This window comes from Capricornis sumatraensis, chromosome 7, assembly GCF_032405125.1.
Source record: "Capricornis sumatraensis isolate serow.1 chromosome 7, serow.2, whole genome shotgun sequence".
Taxonomy (NCBI): domain Eukaryota; kingdom Metazoa; phylum Chordata; class Mammalia; order Artiodactyla; family Bovidae; genus Capricornis; species Capricornis sumatraensis.
The window spans coordinates 118789316-118812602 of record NC_091075.1 but is presented as its reverse complement, the minus strand read 5'-3'; the positions used below and the strand labels follow the sequence as shown (position 1 = coordinate 118812602).

At 60.1% G+C, this 23287-nt stretch overlaps 1 protein-coding gene and 1 non-coding gene across 2 annotated transcripts in view; both read left to right on the top strand.

Moving 5' to 3' along the window:
• The window catches only part of NSD2 (nuclear receptor binding SET domain protein 2), a 75502-nt gene extending 52215 nt beyond the window's left edge, over nt 1–23287 (top strand). The window contains exons 7-22 of the mRNA XM_068975009.1: nt 765–883; nt 2814–2895; nt 3967–4088; nt 12772–12903; nt 12992–13115; nt 13424–13624; nt 14355–14534; nt 14808–14964; nt 15084–15289; nt 16045–16148; nt 17073–17342; nt 18670–18786; nt 20774–20915; nt 21093–21199; nt 21717–21921; nt 22339–23287. Coding sequence (XP_068831110.1) covers nt 765–883; nt 2814–2895; nt 3967–4088; nt 12772–12903; nt 12992–13115; nt 13424–13624; nt 14355–14534; nt 14808–14964; nt 15084–15289; nt 16045–16148; nt 17073–17342; nt 18670–18786; nt 20774–20915; nt 21093–21199; nt 21717–21921; nt 22339–22610 — 2540 coding nt within the window. The 3' untranslated portion in view covers nt 22611–23287. The remainder of the gene's footprint in view (nt 1–764; nt 884–2813; nt 2896–3966; nt 4089–12771; nt 12904–12991; nt 13116–13423; nt 13625–14354; nt 14535–14807; nt 14965–15083; nt 15290–16044; nt 16149–17072; nt 17343–18669; nt 18787–20773; nt 20916–21092; nt 21200–21716; nt 21922–22338) is intronic.
• LOC138082470 (small Cajal body-specific RNA 23) lies at nt 20573–20696 on the top strand. The gene has a single exon (XR_011145100.1). It is a non-coding gene; the product is annotated as a small Cajal body-specific RNA 23 (non-coding RNA).

Genomic DNA, 23287 nt, shown 5'->3' with positions numbered 1-23287 from the left:
CAGAGCTCAGCGAAGGCCGGTCTGGGTCCAGCGCTGGAGAGGCCAGCGCTCCAGCATGGTTCTCCGTGAGCACTGTCGGGCCTGCACGTTGAGCAGGGCCTCCGGACGCAGGGGCCTGAGCCTCTGGCCGCTGCACCCCGCGGCCCCGGCAGGGCTTGAGGGTGACAGCACCCTCCCACGGGATGCTGGAGGGAGGCGAACAGTCCAGGGGGAAGCCCTGAACCTCCGTGATGCGGTGTTGCATGTGCAGGCCCCGGGTTTGCATTGAGTGGGCCTTGGCGTGCCCAGATGAGCCCCCAGACCTGCGCTCTCCGCTTAAGCCGTGCCTTCCGGTCAGTGCTGTTTGGACCCCTCGAGTTTCGGGTTGGGTGGTCTCCCTGGGGACACCTGATGTGCACAGTCCACAGACTTGTAGAAAGTGCTTTATTTGCAGATGGACGTGGAGTGTCCTTAAGATGCTTCTTTAAGGAACTGTGTTGAAAGTAGCAAGTTGTCTATATTTTTAAAGTTCGACTTAAATTCCACAAGTCTTTGAACGTAAGCGAAAGATTTTGTGAAAACCCTGGGTACATTGACGCTATGTAACAGATAGCAGGGTGTTTGCCCCCTGGGCGAGATCGGGGTTTCTGCTCGCCCGGAAACGAGCAGGGTTTTGGGGGGCCTGTCACAGCCGGACCTGCACGTGCGCGCGCCAGGCGGCTGCTCGGCGCCCCAGAGGGCGGCTTGTGGGAGGGTTTCACGTCCGTTTCCATCTGCATCCCAAGGTAACTTCAGTGGGAAGAGAAGGAGCCACGCGAAGAGGACCCAGGGCCTGAGCGGAGACGCTGAGGCGGAGGAGGCCCCCAGGAAGAGGCTTAGGACCGACAGGCTCGGCCTGCGGAAGGTAGTCGCACCGGGCCGGGCCGAGGGGGGTCCTTGGGGAGCTCCTTTCCGGAGGCTGCTGAGCAGAGCAAGTGTTTGTCTGCCAGGGGATTTAGCAGGTCTGAACACTGAGTAACACTGGGTGTTTTTGAGTCAGCAGAATCGCGTGTTTAAAGTGACTCTTCAGTGAAGACTGTATATCAGTCCGTGTGTAAATAGCGAGGTGGCGGGTGAACGTCAAAGTCCGCTCCCTATGTTATTCTTCAGGAAGTTGAAATATCCATTAAAAATGGGCTTTATGAACTCATCCCATTGCTTAGTAATTCATATAATTGTTTATGTAATTAGGAAGACTGAGCAGGCCGCGCAGACCGGTTTGAGGCAGCGACAAGGCACCGACGTAGAGGCAGCCCCAGGACCTGCTCGAGCAGGGCTGACCTGGGGCCTGGAGGAACGCGGAGCTGACCGAGGCTCCGGTACTCGGGGAGCCGGGCCTGCGTGTCGGCATTGGTGCCCGTGTGTGAGGAGCACACGGGCTCTGCCAGGCGCTCTGTGACGGGACCCGGGGAGTGTTGTCATGAAGCGAGATGAGGCTGAGCGTGTGTTTATCTAACGGTAGCTCTTCCAGGGTGGTTGTGCTCTGGTGTATCATTCTGAGTGTAGCTATAAACTGCCTTTTTTTCGCTGTGCTGTGCCCCTTGTGGGGTCTTTTCGTGGTGGGATGTGAGATCTTAGCTCCCTGACCACGGATTGAACCCAGGCCCCTGCAGTGGAGTAACCAGCGGGCTGCCAAGGAGTTTCCCAAACTGTCTCTCACTGATGTGGGTCGAGAAGTTGCTCTTTCTATTGCTTTATTTCGAGGAATGGAAAATAAGTCTCATGTGTCGCTCAAGCACAGAACTGTAGCCGCCGCATCATCTGTCTTACTTCTTTAAAGGTGTCTTTGCAGTTCAGGGGAGCAGGCAGGCCCCGCCCTGTTCTTTTGGCTCGGAGAGCACTGTTCCAAGGCCCTTGTCGGCTCCCGCAGTGAGCCAGCTAATGACCCAGGTGACCCCCGCGCTGAGCCGCCGGTGTCCAGTGACTGCGGCCTGGGCTGAGGGTCCTCTAGCTGCTGCCTTGGAAGTGGGCCTTCACTGGCAACCACGCAGGCACTGGTTGCTTTGGAATATTTGTATAAATCATTTACCTGAAAGTGTGACCCCAGACACTTGAAATATCAGAATTCATATTGAGTAGCTAGATAGAAATTCACTAACTAGCAGCTCAGGAAATAGTGCACGGTCTTAGAAGGGGTGGCGCTGGCTCGGCCTGTGAAGCTCTCTGAGCCGCGCCGTCTGCAGTAACCCCAGTGTGCCCCGAGCACAGGCGGCCAGGGCGCGAGCTGTGTGCTGCGCCTGCCGCTGGGCCCCAGGCGGTGTGCCCTGGAATCGGCAGCCTCCCGAGGGGCGGCGGGTGGTCTGGGGCAGTGGCGCCACAGTGCTGTCCAGGCCACGGTGTCCGAATCTGAACACTAGACGCATGTCCATGATGCTTTTTAAAATTCTTTTTTGCTGTTGCGTTGTGAAATGGGCTTTTTGATGGTCTCTGTGTGTGAGCTTTATCTGGAGCTGGTCTCAGAACCGGGAACCATCAGTGAGAGGGTGGAGTTATCCCTGGCTTGCCCTTAGCGGGAGGGTGGCTGCCTCTGAGCCAGTCCGCTCCAGTCCAAGGGCAGGGTGGGCAGTGCACCGAGGAGGCCCCCCACGTGCGTGGGGTGGCGGGGCAGGAGATCGGCCCCTGTGAATGGAGAGGGGCTGGTGGGCAGTCACACGACACCTGTGCAGAGCGTGTGTCCACAGGAGCGGTGCAGCTTTCCAGCCCCGTGTCGGTTCCCATTGGAGACTTTCTTTCATTCTTTGCTTTTTCGCTGTTCTTCCCTCCTTCCCTCTCTCTCTCTTGTTTTTTTGTAACAGAGAGAGGCGATCACTGACAAAGCAGCCCGCACGAGCTCCTGCAAGGCCCTCGAGGCGGTGTCCTCGCTGAAGAGTCAGGCAGGTAATGTGGTCAGCACCGCTGCCAGGCCCCCGGGCTGGGCCGGGGGTAGTGCCGGCCCTGTCCTCAGGGAGACGGCGGGTGAGCGGGAGGCCGGGCCTGCAGGCTGAGCTGGGAGGAGGCGCCCGTGCCTGCAGGCTGAGCTGGGAGGAGGCGCCCGTGCCGGCGGGGCCCTTGGCTGTGGCAGGAGGTTGCCGCAGTGCTCGGCTGCTGCTCAGCCAAGTTGCCCTTCCGACTTCTGCTCGGCTTTATTGTCTTCAGTTTCGAGTTATATTTGAAAGGTGATTCAAATCAGAAATGTCCAGGCTTGTGACTCGATGGTGCGAGCTGTTGCGGTAAATTCCACTGTGTTTAGTACCCAGTTCTCCATGCGTATTTGCTAAAGTGAGAGTGATGACTGATTATCTCTGTTTTACGTGTTGAAGAAACTAGCTTAAAATATTTGGGGAAAATAGCTGTCAAAGCAATAAAGGGGAACAGGCCGCCACTTTTTTTTTACCTTTTCATTAATTATGTTTTGATGTATCTGTCTGAAGAATGCTTACCATCTCCAAATCTTCATTTAAAAGGAACATAAAATTCAGAGTAAGAGAAGATTGAAAGTGGCTCTTTTCCTTATTTTCCATAAAGAGCTATACTGGTGTTTAAAAGTTTAATTGAACAGAGGTTTTTTTACAAAAGCAAAACAGGTATTTGTAAGTAGTTTGAACAGAGTGGATATTTGAGGATAGAATTGATACTTTTGAGTGTGATAGTGGTATTGTAGTTACATTGACTGCCTTATGTTCAGAGATGTTCTAAACTTCTTGTGGGTGAGATAATCTGTCTGGGCTTGGCTGCGGAGAAACGGGCAAGGGGGCTGGCACCAGGTGTGGGTGGGCTGGCGAGGCCCAGGCTGAGCTTTGGGCCGTTCACCGCCCAGCTCGCCAGCCCTCATCGTCCCATAGCGAAGAGTTAGTGCCCAGAAAATTCGTCTTTAGAAATTCAGTTACTAAAGGGGTACTTTGAAAGCAGGAGGGAGATTGAAGGTTTAAGGTTTCAAACTTTATTTTATAAACCAAAACTATCTTACAGCCACGAAACACCTGTCTGACGCCTGCAAGCCCCTGAAGAAGCGCCATCGGGCCCCGGCCGCCGCCGCCACCCTCACCTTCAGCAAAAGCTCGTCTCCTTCCGCGTCCTTAACTGAGCACGAGGTAAAGTCTTGATGAGGGTGGTCAGCGCTCGCTCTCATGCAGGCTGTGTAGGTGCCCACGCTGAGGTGTGGTGGAGGTCAGGGCTGGTGAGTGGGAGCTGGGTTCTCTGGCTGCGTGTGTTTCATAGAGGAACACGCGCCCGGTGTGTGGTGCACGAGCGTGCCCGCACTTCCGTGTGGATGCATTTCATTGTGCTTGGAATCTGTCTTCAAGATGTTGGTCTGTGATGTTCCACACGGTCCTGACCTGACCCCATGTCGGCAGACTGCCTGCGGGCCTCGGGCAGCCACCCCCAGGGAGGGCGGGCCGCGGTGCCCAGGCCCTGTGCGTCTGTGGCCACGGGCCTCCAGCTTCATGCTTAGCCTGGAGTGTTGTTCGGTGCTCGATGGCGAGGTGAGTCAGGACTGCCGTGGCCGTGGCCCTGCTTTGTGGGCCTGGCGGCCCGCGCTGTGCACAGAGCTGCTGGAGGCTCTCGCTCCGCGGGCCGTGGTACCACGAGCACCGTCCAGCCTGCCTCTGTGTGGCCAGAAGCAAAGCGGAGGCAGCCTCCAGTGGAGGTCTGGTCTTTTCCTGTGCAGAGGGAGTTTGGGATTCCCAGTTTCAGGACTGCCCAAGGAGCTTATTTTCAGGTTGAAGCGTCTAGTTACCTTGATCCCTGTGGTCCTTTCCTTGTGGTGGACATGAGTCCTGTCTCTAGAACATCTTTGAAGAGACGTTCACCTTGGGCTGTTTCGGACAGGGTTCTGAGGCAGCAGGTGGGTCAGGCTGGCGTGGCCTCCACCGTGGGCTGTGGTGGGGACGCTTGGGTGCCCATGCCCGTTAGAGGTGGGCAGGCCTTCTGGGCTGAGGGCTCTGCTTGCACTCAGGCCGGTGGGCAGCCGGGGGAGTGCAGGGCCAGGACAGGGCCCTGCAGGCCTGTGTGGGCGCCCTGCCGCTGGGCCAGCGCAGGTGGCAGCCTTTCTCCAGGCCGGGCAGCAGCCTGCCTCGCTGGGCCCCGGAGCTGGCCGACACGCGGAAAGGCAGGTTCCGCACAAAGCTCTTTCCTGTCGTTCTTGTCCACACACCCTAACGTTGAGCAGAAGGAGATGTGCAGTTCTGGAGAAGAAAACAGTGCAGGCTTCGGTTCTGTAGGCTGTTTCTCTTCAGTCAGCTGTTTTGTTAAAGAACTTTCTAATGAATTTTTCTGGTTTGATACTTTGGCTCACTTGTTTGGTGGAGTTTTTTTACTTCTACTGTTGAGAGATACCATCAAAGAAATGCACAAGGCCAACGAGGTCTCGTCTCCTGTTCCTTGTACGGACCTGGAGCAGTGCCCCAGGCCGGTGGGCGGAAGGGAGAACGTCCATCACGGCCCCGGGTTGCTTTGGACCAGAGCGATCCTCGTCTCCCAGGCTGAGACATCTGGTCTGGGCTTGGGAAGACTAACGGAGCATTTTACAGTCATTAGATTTAATTGATTTTTAATTCTTTGGGACTTCAGAAGTAGATAGGTTATTAAATACGTATATACTGTGTATTAAATACATTGAGATGATACATGCATACACCTTTGCATCTTGAAGGTGATACATAGATTCCATAGTGTGCGTTCTGTCCCTTACATAAAAACGTTTAGATCACCAGGCTTTCTCTATCAGCCGTTTCTGTGCAGCATATATGAATCTCACATTAGAATTCATTTTTACAGAAGTGGACTGTTTATTAAAGTTCACTCTAGGTGAGCTGGAAGGCCTGTCTGCTTCTGTGCTAACACTCCTGAACTCCAGTGTGCAATCCCAGTGTCTGCTGGGCTGAGTGCCTTTCTAAGCGCGAGAGGCAGTGCAGTGTGTAAAGAAACCCTCCAAGCCTCCAGCTCCAGCTCCAGTGGGCCCTGGGTGGCCACCGGACTGCGGCTGGCAGGGCTCGGGCTGGCCCCGGCCGGGGCGGGCCACGTGCCCTTTGCATGTTCACAGTTTCTCCTTTCACTGCCATTGTTACAATGAGGAGCTCTCAGAGGGTTGGTGTCCGCAGACGTTCCAGGTCCTGCTGCGGTCTAAACGCCTCTCAGACAGGCGTGTGTGGCCGGCCAGGCTCACAGCAGAGGGGCCCTTCCGTGGCAGCGCTGCGTCTGCGGGAGGACAGAGGAGAGCCACACGCTTGCATGGCAGAGGCCTGGGAAGAGTCAGTGTGTATAAGTGTTCTGTGACTGCGTTTCTTGTTCCCTCAGTAGAGCAAACTCTCGTTTCTTTCACCTTCATGGTAACAGCCTTTGTGGGAGCCACATCAGCCAAGCCGGATCTGATCGCGGCTGCTCTGTGCTGCGCTTAGCGTGCCGTAACTTTCCGAGACGTCTGCTGCAGGCCGCGTGTCGTCATGCAGACCCAGCGGCACCCTCTCACAGGCAGTCACGGAAGACGTGTGACAGTCTGTTTTTACTGGTATTAATAACACACACAATGAAGAAAACATAGCAAATTTTAAGACCAAGGTAAGATACCTAATCAAGGCCATTTAACCAGTCACATTCATCTCATAACAGAAACACATTCATATCCAGTGGGCGAAAGGGTGCCCTTGGTCAGGGGCTGTCCTGGGCCTGAGACGAGGACAGGACACTGGAGGGGCTCATCCTGTTAGAAGTCGTTTTCTCCTCTAGTCCATAACTTTCTGAATTTTTACTGAAAACGATGTCAGCATCTGTACCTTCCGAAGCAAAGGACAAGCGGCGCCCTCTAGAGAGCCCCGGCCGTCTGTCCTCGTTCTAGTGGAGTGTGTTCAGCCCTGCAGGCGGCAGACTGGTCGCCAGCATAGAAGGCAGGAGGACTCGCGACTCTGTCTTTTTTACTAAGCAGGTTACTGTGACCCTAGCTGTAGTGGATTTATAGGGAATCTGTCGCTTGCAACGTCGCTGTGAGCTGTTCAGTCTCCCGATTCAGTGCCCGTTCTCTGGGCGTCCCGTCACCAGGCCACTCACACCCACCTCTCCCTCGGCTGCTTTTGTGGAACACGAGCCACCACATTAAACGCCTCAGTCCCGGGCGGCCGCCTGGTGTGCCCCGGGGGCCACGTGCCTGCGTGGTGGGGAGAGGCCTCCGTGCCCGTCAGCTCACGGGCGGGGGGGCTCTTCATGCTGCCAGGCCCATAGCACTCGACTCCAGCTGAGCAGACGCTTCAGATGTGCTTCACGTTTAACGAGAGTTTCCCACTGACACGTGTGCTCTAGGCCGTCAAGTGGTGCACCACACGTGAGACACTTGGGGTGCCCGGCGCCTTGCGAGGGCTTGGCGGTTCGCTGTTGTGACAGCAATGGTCCTAACAACAAAAATAAGGAAGTCATTGTCACTCCGTTTTTATCCAGAAGTATAGATTTTGCTTTGGCATGCAGAGTGGTCCTCGGGACTGCAGTAGACCCAGAGGCGGCACGTGCCGGGCGTGGCCCCGCCTCGGGTGCGGCCCCCCTTCGGGCATGGCCCCGCCTCGGGTGCTGCCTGCGGCTGGCTGGTGACCCTGCTTGGACACAGTGGGATGTGGGCCTCCCGATTGGCAGCGGTCATGCCGCTCCTAAAGGGATGGTGGAGGGTTCCCCAAAACCAGTCACTAAATTGCAAAATGTCAAAAACCAGTGGGGCAAGAATGACCTCGTCCAAAAAGCCACTACCCAGAGTAAAACTCCCTCCTGGAAGGCCTGTGACAAGAGTTAAGAGGCTCATGTGGAATGATAGCTTGAGGAAGTTTGAGTTGTAGACAGCCCGCCAGCGGCCAACACGTGGCAGGTAGGGTCGGAGTTGGCCACAGACGAGCCTTCGTCTGATGGGGAGGATCGGCGTGCCCCACGAGCAGCTCGGAGTCTGCATCAGCAGAGTGGGGAGGGTGCGCGGGGCAGGTGTGAGGGCACGTGGTGAGCCTCAGCTGGGCAGAGAGGCTGGGACGTGGGGAGGGTGGCCCGCGGGAAGGGCAGCTGTGTCTGCATCGTTCTGCTCCGGGCGCAGTGTATTTTGGGGTGCTGGCGGGAGCCAAGCTCCCCAGAGGGCGTTCTGGCTTCTGGAGGAGCTGAGTGGAAGGGGCTCCAGCTTGGAGAGGGCTTAGAGACGGGCGGCAGTGCGTGCGGAGTGCAGGTGGGCCGGCGCTGGGTGACGTGAGCGGTCCTCACTTGCTGAAGTCAGTTATGCTGTTTCTTTCTGCCTGTTGCTGAGGTGACTCTGGTTACGCTGCTTTCAAGGTCCCTGCCGTGACCACCCCTTCCACTCCCTACACCTGTGTTGGCAGAGGAGGAGGCCAGAGGTGGACGCGTGTCTGGATGTCCCGAAGTTGAGGTTGTGGCCATTCCAGAAACGCAGGGGCCCCTCGCCATCCGCAGGCTCCCTCTCTTCTGCCTTTCCGAGAGGCGTCCTTGTGGGGGTTAGGGGAGGGTGCATCTCACCACCCTGCAGCATCTCGTGTCGGTGTCCTCCCAGCGGAGAGTGAACACACAGCAGAGGCCGCCTCTCGCACGGCGTGTGCGCCCCACCCCCACCCCTCAGACTTGGGGCTTAGACTGCCCCCCACGTGGTCTCTGGGAGGCCCAGCGCTGTGGTCTTCATGGAAGTCCATGCAAAACCTAGGAATGTTCCAGGCGGAGTGCTTCAGGTCCAGGATGGGGGGCAACGCCAGGTCTTGGATGGGAGTAGCTGGACGCAGCGGAGGAAGGGCAAAGGAGGGGAGGCCCGCCACCCCTGGGCCTCTGGGCCCGGCTGGTCGCCTGGGCACAGGACTGGGGACGTGTGAGCCTGGCCAGACCGGGGCGGCTCTCACGCCCAGCGAGTCTCAGAGACGGTGAGAAGAAGGAACTCAGACTGCAGTTGGCATCTAGATCCAGAAACGTGGAAGGTGCCCGTGTATGAGCTTAAAGTCAGGGTCCTCTCCCCAGAGACGGTTGTGAGTGGACGTTGGCCCCACTGTGGCAGACGGGGTGCTGAGCTTTGTCCCTTTCAGTAGCCGTGTGAGCACTGTAAGTGTGGCGCGTCCTCCGTTGGTCGGGCAGTGCCAGCTTGGCGGGCGGTTCTGGAGGGCTCAGGCAGGGGAGTGCAGCCCACGTGGGCAAGAGAGCAGCCCTTCCCCAGAGGAGAGGGGGCGGTGGACACGATCACTGTGGTTTCGCGAATTGACTTGATTGACTTGGCTTCCTTTCCATTCGGCTTCTAACTTCCCAGCTTCTGAGACACGTCTGTCTCCTTCACATATCATCTCACTGTTAAGTTCTGGTTGGGGATTTGTGTGTGGTTAGACTGGGTGAGAGCTGCCTTGACTCAGTGTGAAGCTAGCACTTATGCTTTTAAAATCAATAGTTTCACCACCTCAGCTTTTAAAAATCTGTGAACAGAAGTAATTTCTGAGGACTCAGTTTATCTATTAGATTGTGGACTTAAATTACAGTTTTTTTGTTGAAAGAGTTGAAATACTACTGTCTTATTACGAAAGGCTTCTCAAAGTGCTCTCAAACCTGTGATTGGCTTTCAGTGCTTTTCCCAAGAAGCATGTTGACTCCCGTATGTTTTAGACTTTTGGTCAGTAAAGTTGATTTTCATCCTTTTAAGTATTGTGTTTGCTGTTTTACCTGGAATATGAGAAGTCACGACTGGTTTACTTGCCAGTGATGAGGGGTTGGCTGTCTTCCGCAGGTAGCTAACCACGTTAGACCCACGCTTATGGTTTTCTCTGGCCTTGGTGTCTGTGTGGGGTCTTTGCACATAATTCTCTAGTGCGTGTTTGGAAGCGTGTGCTAACCGATTACTCAGGACATCTTGAACCTCGCAGAGATGACTGAAGTGGGTCGGGGGAGGGCAACCGCGGGGAGGGCTCGGTGGCTCAGCCTCTGCCGCCAGCCGCCAGCCGGGCCTCCCCAGCAGCCCTCCCCAGCCCACTCTGCGGGTGGCAGCTGCTGGGGACACAGCTTGGACCACGCTTGCTTCACAGGACCTTGTAGAGACTCGTTTTCACCTGTGACCGGGGCCGGGGGCACCTCTGGGGGCTGCTGGGGCTCTGGGGGCCGCCTGGTCAGGTGGTAGTGTGAGGACAGGGCCAGGCTGTGCTCTCCCGACTCAGACCTGGGCTTGGGGTGGTGAGGAACGATCGCTGTAACACATGTCCAATAACTTCTGTTTGCATTGTAGCACTTCAGGTGATGAATGACTAACGAATTATTTTAATTCCACCCTAATACTTCACTGTGATGTCAACTTGGAAGACCTGTTTGAGATCAGTCTTTTGGTTTTAAGCTTATAAAGCTCCCGGGCACAGGAGTCGTACCATTTGTCAACCCTCACCCTCTGTGAACGTGCGCCTAGTGATCTGTTTTCCCCTTTACAGAAGCGTAACTCAAACGAAAAAGCAATGTTGGTTCATCGAACTGTGTTGTTCAAGGTCTGTAATTGTATTTAAACTGATGTAGTGTCAACCTGTGAAGGGATGTTTGTTAAAAGATTTGAACCTCACTGTGTAACGCTGTCCGAGCGTAGGGCCTGCTGGGAGTCCCGAGTCACTTCTAGCAGTTGGGTCGCCTGTTCCCTAGGCGCACGTGTCCGTTGGTGTCTCACTGACAAGGCCCTGGCACGCCTCGGAGACCGCGCCAGCCTGCAGGAGCCTGTCCCTGCCACCGCGGGCCGCGGGGCGCGTAGGTAGCGGGTGTGCGTGGGGGGCGGCTGCGCCCACTGCCCGGCCCTGGGCGTCTCTGCCAGCGCCTCCTGTCGGATGTGGAGTCCTCCCTAGAGGTCGTAGCCTGAGAGTTGGGACTGTGTTGGGACCGTGCAGGTGAATGTGTCTCCGAGTAAGCCCGGCCCTGGTGCCCCGGAGGTGGAGCTGCAGCCAGAGCCGGTGCCGCCCGCTCCGCCCTCGTGCGTCAGACCCCGGCCGGCGCGGGGGCCTCGGGCGCGGGCGGGGGCGCGCTGGGATGCCCGCGGACCCTCCCCCCGCCACGGACTGCGCTGTTGGGGGGTCTGCTGCTGTGCGTGCACCTTAGCGCCCGGCAGAAAACGCGCCCGTGTGTCTTGAACATTTATACTCCATTCAGAAATATGTACTCCGTGTTAATTTCCTCACCCAGACTCTGTCAACTTAGGAATATCTCCGAGTGGAGACGTGCTCGCTTTTTCTGTAAATCTTAAATAAAAGGTGCTGTTCCTTCCTTGGCCCTGGACTGGTCTGTGTTTCCTGTCTTTCTCTCCGTGCATTTTTCCTTTTTCTTTTTTTTTTTTGATTTGTTGCAGCCGTGTTGAGGGGAGGACCTGGGCGGTGGGTCAGGCGCCGGGTTCGTCCCGGGAGCCCCCGTGAAGGCCCTCCCGTGGGTCGGTTCTCAGGCGGCCGCGTGGGGCCGGGACTGGGGGGGCCGCTGCCCGCCTGCCGCCTGGCACCAGCACAGACCTGCCTGGGGCTCGCCCTCTGTGCCTCTGACGCACAGGTCAAACGGGGTTTGCCCTCAGGGCGTTCTCCCGGCTGCCTTCTCTGGGGCACCAGTATGGAGGAGGAGGCGGTGAGCCGTAGGGAGGGCCTCGGGCAACAGTGCCCGTCCACGCCGTCTCCTTCCTGCGGGAGAAGGTGGGGAAATAAAGGGTTCAGGCTGCTTTCTCTGGAGACGGGGCTCCGTCAGCCCTAGGCATGTGGCCAGGCTGGCATGGGGGCCCATGCCTGTCAGCCGCCCGCAGACGCCAGGCAGCCTGCACACCCCAGAGAGGTCAGCACACCTTAACTCTGGATTTCCAGTCGGCAGAAGCCCCTCTGTTGGTCAGGGGCTTTCCCTTCCGCTCCTCCCTGTCATCTCAGGGAGGTGAACCTGGGAAAGTAGCACTGATACCCAGAACTGGATGAACTGGCTGCGGGGTTTACTTTGTTTTGTTGGGTTTTTAAAAAAAAAAGAAATGTGGCCCAGTTGAGTTTCTAGTTCTGTTTCTTGGTGAACAGCAAGCCTGGGTCATAACTCCTTGTTGCTGTGGTTATTTCGGCGTCCAGGAAACTAGCTTATTACTTCTGTTCTGCTGAAAATTCGGTTTTCAGTATTTATTTGCCTAACATCCGGTAAATACTAAATGTATTTTTTAGGCTTAAAAAAATTTGAATGTAAGGTTTCTGATTAAACATTTATTGGTTTCTATCCATAAAGATTTACTGTTGCTGATCTTGTGAGGGAAAGGCTGTGTCCAGCGTCAGGAAGGGGCCTTCGCCCGCCTCTCCCAGACACTGCCCTACCCCCTGGCCCCTCTGCAGGGAGGAGGCTGTGGGCCGGGCCGGGGCGGGCGGGGCTCTTGGTCAGTTACTGGGCGGCACGTCCGGACGACAGGCCCCTGCCCTGGGGGAGCACGCGTTGTAGCCACGCGTCCCGAGCCGCTGCCCATCCGACCAGAGGCCCGCATCTGACACACTGTGTTGAGTGTGGACACGTCTCTCTTAGCCTAAGATCACTGACCCTTTATAGATCGGGTAAGAAAAGTCAAGCTCGTCGGCCCCACGCTTGTCCTGACTCGCCTGCAAGAGCAAACTGGGTTTTCACAAAAGTTGCTTCATTTTTAAGGAACATGGCGAGAGGTGGCGTGCGCGCCCACGTACACCATGACCTGCACACCAGGCGGGGGGGCCGCTCCCCGTGTGTGCACACACGCAGTGGGCCCACGCCAAGGGGGAGCCGGCGGGGCTGCTGGCGGCCGCTGTGAACTGTCGTCCGCCTCCTTCCTCCCAGGTCTCGGACGGCCCCGGAGATGAGCCCCCGGAGTCCCCGGACGAAAGCGCGGACGAAACCCAGACCGAGGCGTCCATCTCCTCTAAGAGGTCCGAGCGCGGGGCCACCGCCAGGAAGGAGCTCGTGTGCCAGGTGAGGGGCGGGGCCGGGGCCGGGCGGCCTCCCTCCGCCAGGCCGGCGGGCGCGGGGACCGCCTGAGCCTCCGGCCCTCTCCCCACAGCTGTGCGAGGAGCCGGGCAGCCTGGTGCTGTGCGAGGGTCCCTGCTGCGGCGCCTTCCACCTGGCCTGCCTAGGCCTCTCCCGCAGGCCGGAGGGGCGGCTCCTGTGCGGAGAGTGCACCTCAGGTACGCCGCCCCGCCCCGCGCCCCCCACCGCAAGGTCTCTGCCTCCCTGTTCGCTGCTGCACAGTCTGGGGAGGGGCGTGGACGGCCCTTGCGGCTGCAGTCACCGCCCGCCTCCTCTTCCCTGGCCGGGCAGAGGGTGTCGGTCCAGTTGGAGGAGCTCGCAGCGCCGGCTGTGGGGCGCCGCCCTCCCGGGCAGCCGGTCAGACCCCCGCGGGCAGGGCCCCTCGAGGGCTAGAGGAGGAGCTGGTGCCTGCGCGAGCTGCGGCGGCTCAGCCCTGCTCTGCGCCCCCTCTCGCCCTGGCCGCCAGGGACCCACTCGTGCTTCGTGTGTAAGGAGAGCAAGAGTGACGTCAAGCGCTGCGTGGTGTCGCAGTGTGGGAAGTTCTACCACGAGGCCTGCGTGCGCAGGTTCCCCTTGACGGTGTTCGAGAGCCGGGGCTTCCGATGCCCGCTTCACAGCTGCCTGAGTTGCCACGCCTCCAACCCCTCGAACCCAAGGCCCTCGAAAGGTGCAGAGAAGCTCCGTGTGGGTGTGACCAGATCCAAGCCATCGAGGGCGGGCGGGGTGGCAGGCTTGTCCCCGAGAGCTTTGCCCCAAGTGGGTTTAGATACCTGCTGTCACTGCCTGGATGCGGGTGGGGGTTAGGGTTTTTCTTGCCGTTTCCCTTCTTCCTGCCCTAAATGTCACCCTAATGATTGCTGACTTGAGGAAGGGGGGCCTGAGCCCTTTTGACAGATTCTGTTTGTTGCGGCTTTGATGGTCCTTCGTGTTGTGAGAGCCATGTTTTCGGGTGCAGGCCCACCTGTGTCGTGCCGCGTGGAGTCTGTGGAACTCAAGGGCAGCAGGTGTCTGCTCCCTGACACCAGCTGTCCTCAACCAGGGGCCTGCACTCCAGAGGGTATAAGGCCATGTCTGGAGGTGTTGGGGGTCCCTGCTGGCGTACACAGGGCAGCCCCCACGGGCCCCTACTGGCCCCCAGTGCCCAGGCTGAGAAACCCTGGTTGACCTCATTTTAGAAAACAGCATTAAGTGCTTGATGGCTTTCTGATGCCGTATTGAATTACCGCTGCCTTAAGGAAATGTGTCTTCACAACGCTAATGACACTCTTACCCTCCTACCCAAGCCCCTGTTTCCTTCCGCTACCCCCGGGTATTTCTGCAGCAGTGCTGTGAGCCTGCGGAGGCCCGGCGCCCCGGCTGCCCTGCTGAGGTGTGGGGTGTGGGCGTGTCCACTCCAGGTAAGATGCTGCGGTGTGTCCGGTGCCCCGTCGCCTACCACGGAGGGGATGCGTGTCTGGCAGCGGGCTGCTCGGTGATCGCGTCCAACAGCATCATCTGCACGAACCATTTCACCGCCCGGAAGGGCAAGAGGCACCACGCGCACGTCAACGTGAGCTGGTGCTTCGTGTGCTCCAAAGGTGAGCCCCCCGGCGCCACGCACGCTCGGGGCTGGTCCAGGCTGTCCCAGGGCCGCGCGCCGAGGGCCAGCTGCGGCACTTCTCCAGCTCTGTCCACCCTCTTGCGGCCCGTGCTTGCCCACGTAGTCGCATTCGTGGTCTCTGAGTTAACCACGGTCATGTCACAGACTCGGGATGGCTTTCGTGGTGGAAAGAAAGCGTGCTCCTGTGTGGCACGGACCCCGGGAGCCGGGGTGGGGGCTGGGGCAGGGGCTAAGGGCGCCCTCGTTGCAGGGGGGAGCCTGCTGTGCTGTGAGTCCTGCCCGGCGGCCTTCCACCCCGACTGCCTGAGCATCGACATGCCGGACGGCAGCTGGTTCTGCAACGACTGCAGGGCCGGGAAGAAGCTGCACTTCCAGGACATCATCTGGGTGAAGCTCGGGAACTACAGGTGGGGAGGAGGCGCCCGCCCGCCGCGCTCACTGTCTTTTCTTTCTTTGCAGAGCTGAGCGCACTGGGATGCTGTCGCTCTGAAGAGTCTGTGAACCCTGTTTTTAATATTTATAATAGATGGTGGCCGGCAGAAGTTTGCCATCCCAAAAATGTCCCCCCAAATATTCAGAAAATGAAGCACGAGGTTGGAGAATTCCCTGTGTTTTTCTTTGGGTCTAAAGATTATTACTGGACGCATCAGGCGCGAGTGTTCCCGTACATGGAGGGGGACCGGGGCAGCCGCTACCAGGGGGTCAGAGGGATCGGAAGAGTCTTCAAAAACGGTACGGGGCTCCACGGGGTCGGGCACGGTGCTTGGGGGGCCTCTGCTAATGCTGACTTCATTTCCAGTGTTTGGTTTCTGTGGGAAACGCTGGACGCAGCATTCTCTTCTAACTGTAGCTTAAGTCCTTGTGGATAGGTTTGTTGAAGCAGAGGATGAGACGTGACATGTAATAAATTCCCTAACATTGACTGTGGTGACCTCCACTGGCATGCATTAGAGCTCCCACTTGCCTTTGCGTGAGAGGGAGCCCGCTGCAGTCGGCGGTTGCTGCACAAGCCCTCGGGGCTACCGTGACCCGTCAGCAGCCACACAGGCGCCTCCACCCCACCGCCGGTGGGGGACAGAGGGGACAGAGGGCTGGCCTCGTTTGGGGGATGCAGGGGTCAGGAAGGGCAGCACGTGAGGGCGGCAGGGCAGTGGGGCCCTGGGGAGGCGACCCGCCGGCCCGCCCGCCCCCACTCCTGCACACGGCCCACCCAGGTTTCTCCAGGAGAGGTGGGCCGGGCAGGCGGCTGGGCAAGGGCAGGGTCAGCGCCCCTTGCCTGGAGGCCCCGCAGAGCCCCCCTGGTTCTTAAGCTGGCCGGCAGTCCTGCGCCCCCGTCTGTGTGGGTGCCGTGTGGCCTCCTGGTTTAGGGAGACTAGAGACAACGCTCGCAGCGGGATGAAAGTGTAGACGAAGTCGTTAACGTGCAGACCGTAACGGGTGGGCGTATCTGTTCGCTAAAATCTTTCACTGGCACTTCATTGACTTAGCACTGCAAGAAGCTGAAGCCCGTTTCCGTGAAATCAAACTTCAAAGGGAAGCCAGAGAGACGCAGGAGAGCGAGCGCAGGCCCCCGCCCTACAAGCACATCAAGGTGACGGCTCGGGCGGGGGCGGGGCTCGTCGGGCGGGGGCGGGGCTCGACGGGCGGGGGCGGGGCTCGACGGGCGGGGGCGGGGCTCCTCCGGCGAGCAGCCCTCCCCGGACCGCTGCGCCGGGCCTCCTAGGCGGGAGTGGGTGCTGCCACTGGCCATGTGTCCTCTATCTCGAGGCCAGGGTGCGGGCAGGGCTTTCGCGCGGGAGGCCTGCCCTCAGCCCGATGGTTAGCCGTGGAACCGCAGGGCTGGCCCGGCTGCCCAGAGGACGGCGCAAACGACAGGCCATCCTCCTGAACCACGCTCGCTGCCACCAAGCCCAGATGAGAGGTGGTCAGCCCGGGCCACCCGACCCAGGAGGACCTTCTTCAGATGGTTCGGGGAGTGAGGGGGCGGGGCAGGAGCCATGTTACCACGTGCTGCCAGCCGGGGCCCCGGGTGGGGCCGTGCCGCCAGGGTGGGCGCCCGGCCTCTGCCTCGAGGCAGGTCAGGGGCTCCGTCTTGGCTGCCCGTACCCGGGCCGTGGTCAGCGTCCGAGACGAGTGTGCATTTAGCCTTCGCTTTAGGGTGAGTCCCCTGGAACAGAATTATGGGGGATCTGAGCGTGGTGCTGGGGTTCCCGAGGCTGTTCCAGCCCCTCCGGCCCGCCCCGCCCCGCCCCGCCCCGCGCGCGGGTGAGCAGGCGTCTCACCACGGCCTCCCGGCTGCTCTTCCGGTGCCCAGCCCCTCCTCCCCTGCCGCCTTCCTGGGCGTTTGCTCTGAGCTCGGGAGGCCGGGGCTGCCCTGCCTCCTCCTCGTGCGCCTCTGTGAGGAGAGCGTCCGGCGGCTGTTTGCCCCCCCACTGGGGATTCCCTGAAGCGCGTGCTGCCGTGAGGCAGCCCAGAGGCGGGGTCGCGCGAGGCTGAGCTCGGCTCTCGCCCGCAGGTGAGCAAGCCCTACGGGAAGGTGCAGGTCCACACGGCGGACATCTCCGAGATCCCCAAGTGCAACTGCAAGCCCACCGACGAGAACCCGTGCGGCTCGGAGTCGCAGTGTCTGAACCGCATGCTCATGTTCGAGTGCCACCCGCAAGTGTGCCCCGCGGGCGAGTCCTGCCAGAACCAGTGCTTCACCAAGCGCCAGTACCCCGAGACCAAGATCGTCAGGACGGACGGCAAGGGCTGGGGCCTGGTGGCCAAGAGGGACATCAGGAAGGTGCGTGTGTGTGCGTGCACACGTGGCCGTGTGTGCCTGTGCGTGTGGTGTGTGTGTGCGTGTGCGTTCACACGTGGGCGTGTGCCTGTGCGTGTGGTGTGTGCGCGCCTGTGTGCGTGCACACACAGGCGTGTGTGCCTGTGCGTGTGGTGTAGTGTGTGCACGTGTGCCTGTGCGTGTGGTGTGTGCGCGTGTGCGTCTGTGCGTGTGTGCGTGCACACGCGGGCGTGTGCCTGTGCGTGTGGTGCTAGTGTGCGCGTGTGTGCGTGCATGCCTATGGATGTTACTGTGTGCATGCATGTACACGTGTCTGAACGCGCGCGTGTGAATGTGTGCCGGTGCACACATGCACTCGTGTGTACATGTTAATGTGTGTGCATGTGTGTGCACATGCATGAATTAGTGCGTGTGTGTGCAGCGTGAGTGAATGTGTGCACGTCTGTTAATGTGTGCAGGTGCACGCATGCGTTCATGTGTACATGTTAATGTGTGCATGTGTGCGTGCATGCCTATGGATGTTAATGCATGTGTGTCCATGCATCTGAATGTGCGCACGTCTGTGTTGTGTGCAGGTGCACGCATGCGTTTGCATGTACGTGTTAATGTGTGTGTGTGCGCGCATGCATGAATATTGGTGTGTGCGTGTGCGAGTGTGTGCAGCATGTGTGTGTGAGTCCAGGGCTCGCTCACCTCTTCCTCCTCCTAGACTTCGCTAGCTCGTGTTGCTTCTGCACTTGTTGAGAACAGGATTTCAAACATGGTTTCTGAATTGTTACGATTGAAGGTTATAAAACATTGAATGGAAGATGTCTACCGCAGTAAAAGTCTAAACTCCCATGAGTCAGGCCTGTCGGAACCCTGATGGCAGCCGTTGGGAAGTGAAAGGTTTACTGAGATGGGGGCCGGAGTGTTGCTGAGCAGTGCTGTGGGGTCGCTCTCCTGAGGCCGTCCCAGGACAGGGCAGGCAGGGCCAGGCTGCCGGGAAGACACGGGCCACACGGTCCGCGTTCAGGCTGCCTGTCGCGGCTGACCCCAGCAGTGTCGAGAGGGACTGCCCTGACCGCCGGTTTAGGGGCTCTTGCGGGAGAGATTGATGGTCTCCACCCTGCTCTCTGCTGGGGAGCGTGACTGTCGCAGGGCCGGCCGCAGGGCGCTGGGGGGGGCGGGGGCTGGCCTGTCGCTCCTTCCAGGGTGCTGGGAGAAGCGCCTCACCGGCAGCCTTTAGAGCGTGTGTGGTCACCTGACTGACTGACGGGCAGGGACGTGGGGCTCCGGGCTGTGCCCGGCAGGAGCTTCTGCTCACCCCACCGCGCCCTCTGGCCTCCAGGGGGAGTTTGTGAACGAGTACGTGGGCGAGCTGATTGACGAGGAGGAGTGCATGGCGAGGATCAGGCGTGCGCACGAGAACGACATCACCCACTTCTACATGCTCACCATAGACAAGGTAACGCCGTGGCCCGGGCCTGTGCCTGCTCAGGAGCGCACGTGGCCCGGGCCTGTGCCTGCTCAGGAGCGCGCGTGGCCCGGGCCTGTGCCTGCTCAGGAGCGCGCGTGGCCCGGGCCTGTCTCTGCTCAGGAGCGCGCGTGGCCCGGGCCTGTGCCTGCTCAGGAGCGCGCTGTCCGTGGCGTCGGGCCGCACGCCACGTGACGCTGTCGTGCCGTGAGCGTTTCACACCCCTGCGGCCACTGCCTGGGGGCCGGGACGGGCGCCAAGCAGCCCGCGCGGGGCTTCTGGGAGGCCCATGCTCCCTGATGCACGCAGGGACACCAACAGTCCTCCCAGGGTCAGAGAGGAGGGCTTGGAAGGCCACCCTCAGGGACACGGGGAGACTCCCGGGGTATCTGTTCCTTGTCTGAAGCCCACGTCCGTCAACAGTTGGGCACGTGTGTCCTCTGCGGGGACCAGCGTTCTCAGCGGTGCTGAGCTGGACTGTCACAGGCCGGGTGGAGGAGAGCAGGGTCGTCAGGACACAGCGCCCTGCTGACCAGCCCTCTCTGGGGCTCTAGGGGGCACAGACACCCCAGGAGGTGGCCGATTTCCGCACCCCCTGCCATCCCCCCTTCCTTTGGGCTGTGGTCATGAAGGAGGTTATTTCATTAGGAATGAAAACCCTAGGCCCGTGCCTTCCTATGTTTCAGTCTAAATCTGAACTGCTTGTATCTTGTAAGAAATGCCAGTTTGATCACTTAACACACAAATCAGTCCCTGAAACGATCATTCACTTGAGGGCACCTGGCTGAAACAAAGAGAAAGCCCATGAAATGATTCTGCTTCATCTTTTTCCTGCAAGAATCAAAGAAAAAGCCCTGCCTCCCTAAATGTGTACCAGCGCAATCGAGCAAGATCTTTGTGAGAAGACCCCCATACAAGCTTCACTCTGAGAATCTGAGATAAGAAGACCAGATCTGAAAGAAAGTACTAGATGTGTTACAAAATGGTTAAAACCATAAAATGAGATTTAGAGACAGAAAAGATACTGAGGAATGAATCAGGCAGATTTGATAAAATGGTTAAAACTGGGAGTTAACATAAATTCACTGAAATTGACCCATTGGATGGGTTAGGAAAAGTTAGATGGTGACAGAGGAAGTTTCTGCCGCTGAAGAAGCTCCCGAGAAACTGCCTAGACGCAGCAGACGTGCCGAGACCGGGCGGGAGAGGCAGGGAGCTGGGAGAGGGGTGCTCAGTAGGTGCGACAGGGGAGGCAGGAGGCCTGGGGGAGAGGCCGTGTGGACAGTTCTCTGGGATCCGTGCGGCACGGATCGTGTCATAGGTGAAGCTGACCAAGTTTTTGAGCAGGGTAAATAATAATAAATCTATGCCTTTATACGTTTAAAAAAAAGTAAAACAAAACTGTAAGATGGCAAACATTGTGGAGACTTGAAAAGCAAGCAAGAGGGCCTTCCCTGGTGGCCCCGCGCCTGGGGGCTGGTGCTGCCGCTGCCGCAGGCCTGGGATCCATCCCTGGCCTCGGAACTGAGACCCCACACAAGTCGGGCAGTGAGGGCCCTTCCCCAGGACAGCGGAGAAGAGAAGGGCGATTCTCGGAGCAGCGGCGGGACGGCCGGCCTCCCCCCGAGTGCAGTCCCGTGTCCTCCTGGCTCGTGTGCCCCGCTGCTGGTCTGGCTGGACCTGCAGGCTTGTCCGACTCTTCAGCGGGTCTGTCTCGCCCCCATCGGCGCGTGCCTCTAGGTGGTGGGGTGACCCCTGACCTCTCCCTCCCTGCCGCCCGCTCACCAGTGCTTGGTCTCTCCTCGTGGCGCTGACCTGCCCTCCGTGAGCCAGAGAAACAGGACTGGTTTGGGGGTGTCCCATCCGAGCAGCCGTGGGAGACCACGGTTTCCAGTTCGACACCGCCGTCCGTGCGGGCAGAGCCTCGGGTGAGCGCTGGCTGCGCCACGGGCCGTGACACCCGAGTCATGCCTTGCAGGACCGCATCATCGACGCCGGCCCCAAGGGGAATTACTCCCGGTTCATGAACCACAGCTGCCAGCCCAACTGCGAGACCCTCAAGTGGACGGTGAACGGGGACACGCGCGTGGGTCTGTTCGCCGTGTGTGACATCCCCGCAGGTATGCACTCCCGGCCGAGGGCTGGGTCCGGGGGGCGGGGGGGTGGGGCAGCTGAGTCTTGCTGGGAGCACCCCCTTCACGGAGTGGGCTGGGAGGCTCCCGGGGCTGCCCACGTGGCCATGCGGCTCTCGGCGGGAGGACTGGAGGCCGCGGCCCCAGTGCTGTGTCCCCTCACAGGGACAGAGCTGACCTTCAACTACAACCTCGACTGTCTGGGCAACGAGAAGACGGTGTGTCGCTGCGGAGCCTCCAACTGCAGCGGCTTCCTCGGCGACAGGCCGAAGGCAAGTGGTGGCGGGAGCGGGGTCTGCAGGGCACGGGCGAGGCTGCTGCGGAGCGGCACGGGGGCTCACGGTCTGGGGCCACGAGCCGAGGCCGGGCGTGGTCAGGGTGGGGCTGCGGCTGGGCCTGGCGCCCGTGTCCGTGTCTGCAGTGCCCCGTGTCTGTGGACCCACCTCCTCGGGCCTGCGTCCCAGCTGTGTGATGCCTGCAACAGCCCTGCTCCCTGCGGTGCCAGCAAGGGCCGGGGCCGGGGCAGCGGCGCCCTCCCGAGGACATGGGTCGCCTCAGGCGTTGGGCCTGGAGCTGCAGCATGCGTGCCGGCCCTGCCTTGCCTAGCTTGGCTGTGTTCTCGCATCCTGAGTGAGGTCCTTCAGGGCCTGGACATGCCCCGTGGGGAGCAGCCCATCTGCCGCGTGGTCCCCAGGCAGACGGACCGCCACGCCCGCGCCCCTGTGGCCCCTGCAGCCCCGCCCGGACCCCCAGCCCCCTGCGGTGACTCTGCTGACGTCCCCGTTGCAGACGTCAGCACCCCTGTCCTCGGAGGAGAAGGGCAAGAAGACCAAGAAAAAGGCCAGGAGGCGCCGCACGAAAGGCGAAGGGAAGAAGCCATCCGAGGATGAGTGCTTCCGCTGCGGGGACGGCGGCCAGTTGGTGCTGTGCGACCGCAAGTCCTGCACCAAGGCCTACCACCTGCCCTGCCTGGGCCTGGGCAAGCGGCCCTTCGGTGGGTCGGGGGTGGGTGCTCCAGGTCTCTGCGCGGAGTGGGGGGCGCTGCCAGCTGCTGTCAGGAGGGAGCCCCAAGGCCCTGGCCCCAGACCGGAGGGAGGCAGACACGTGAGCCTGGACAGAAAGCTGGGGGCGGCGGACAGACGGTAGTTCTCCAGACTGGACAGAGCGCCTTCACGGGCGCATCTGAGGCGGGGCCCCCAGAAGCTCAGTCCAGCCACACCCAGTCCTGGGAGCAGCCAGGCCGGCCAGTGGCCTGGGCTTGGACACGGGCCCGCTTGCCCACCAGGCCTCTGAGCAGCAGCTTTAGCTTCCCTTACGATTTGCGAGTCGTGTGCAAAGTCGGGCCCGTCTCACTGGAGTGAGAGCTGAGCCCCCACCCTGAGCCCTCGTGTGTCACCCGCTCTCGTTGCAGGGAAGTGGGAGTGCCCTTGGCACCACTGCGACGTGTGTGGCAAACCCTCCACTGCCTTCTGCCACTTCTGCCCCAACTCCTTCTGCAAGGAGCACCAGGACACAGCGGCCTTCAGCTCCACCCAGGACGGGCGGGCGTGCTGCAGCGAGCACGACTTCCGGGCAGAGCCGGCTCGGAGCACCAAGACCGAGGAGCCGTGCTCAGGGCCCAGCAAGGCGCGGGGGCGGCGGCGGCGGCGGCGGTGTTGGCGCAGGGTCATGGAGGGCAAATAGCGCCTGGCTGGGGCCGGTCCGACCAGGGGTGGCTGCAGGCGGGCGGAGGGCCGGGCCCGGCAGCGTCGGAGGACCCCGCCCCCGGCCCCTGGCCCCGGCATAGACGCACAGGCCTCCCCGGGGGGAGCGTCCCGCCACTGAGCCATCTCAGCAGCGCCCGCTGCGCCCGCACTGACCGTCCGAGCCACGTGGCGCCCCGCGAGGCGCCAGCGTCCCAGGACAGACAGCCTCACTACACAGCGTCACAGCTACACTCGAACCTCAGCCCGTCCCTGCCCCGCTGTTCTAGGCCGAACTTAGGACTGAAGATTACTGGCACATGAAATGCATTTCTCTCACCCGGGTAGTGTTTCCCTGAGGGTCTCTCATCCCCAGGCTTCACGATGTTGCCCGCCTCCCGCCCGCCCACGTCACTCAGGAGAGGAGCCCAGGGTGGGGCCTGGCAAGGACCGGGACCCAGGATGCCTTGGGAACGTGGTTTTGACTATTGCGCTTATGAAACAGCTGTATGGTTTTTTTTTTTTTGTACTAATGTGAAGTTTTTCCTCCAAGTGCTTCTTTTCCATCCTAGCGAGAAGCCAGTAGTATAGCGTGCGACCCCGGAGCGGCTCCGGCTGTGGACCTGACCCCACGGCAGGCCTGCGGCACAGGCCTGTGAGCGGCTCTCTGGGCCCTCG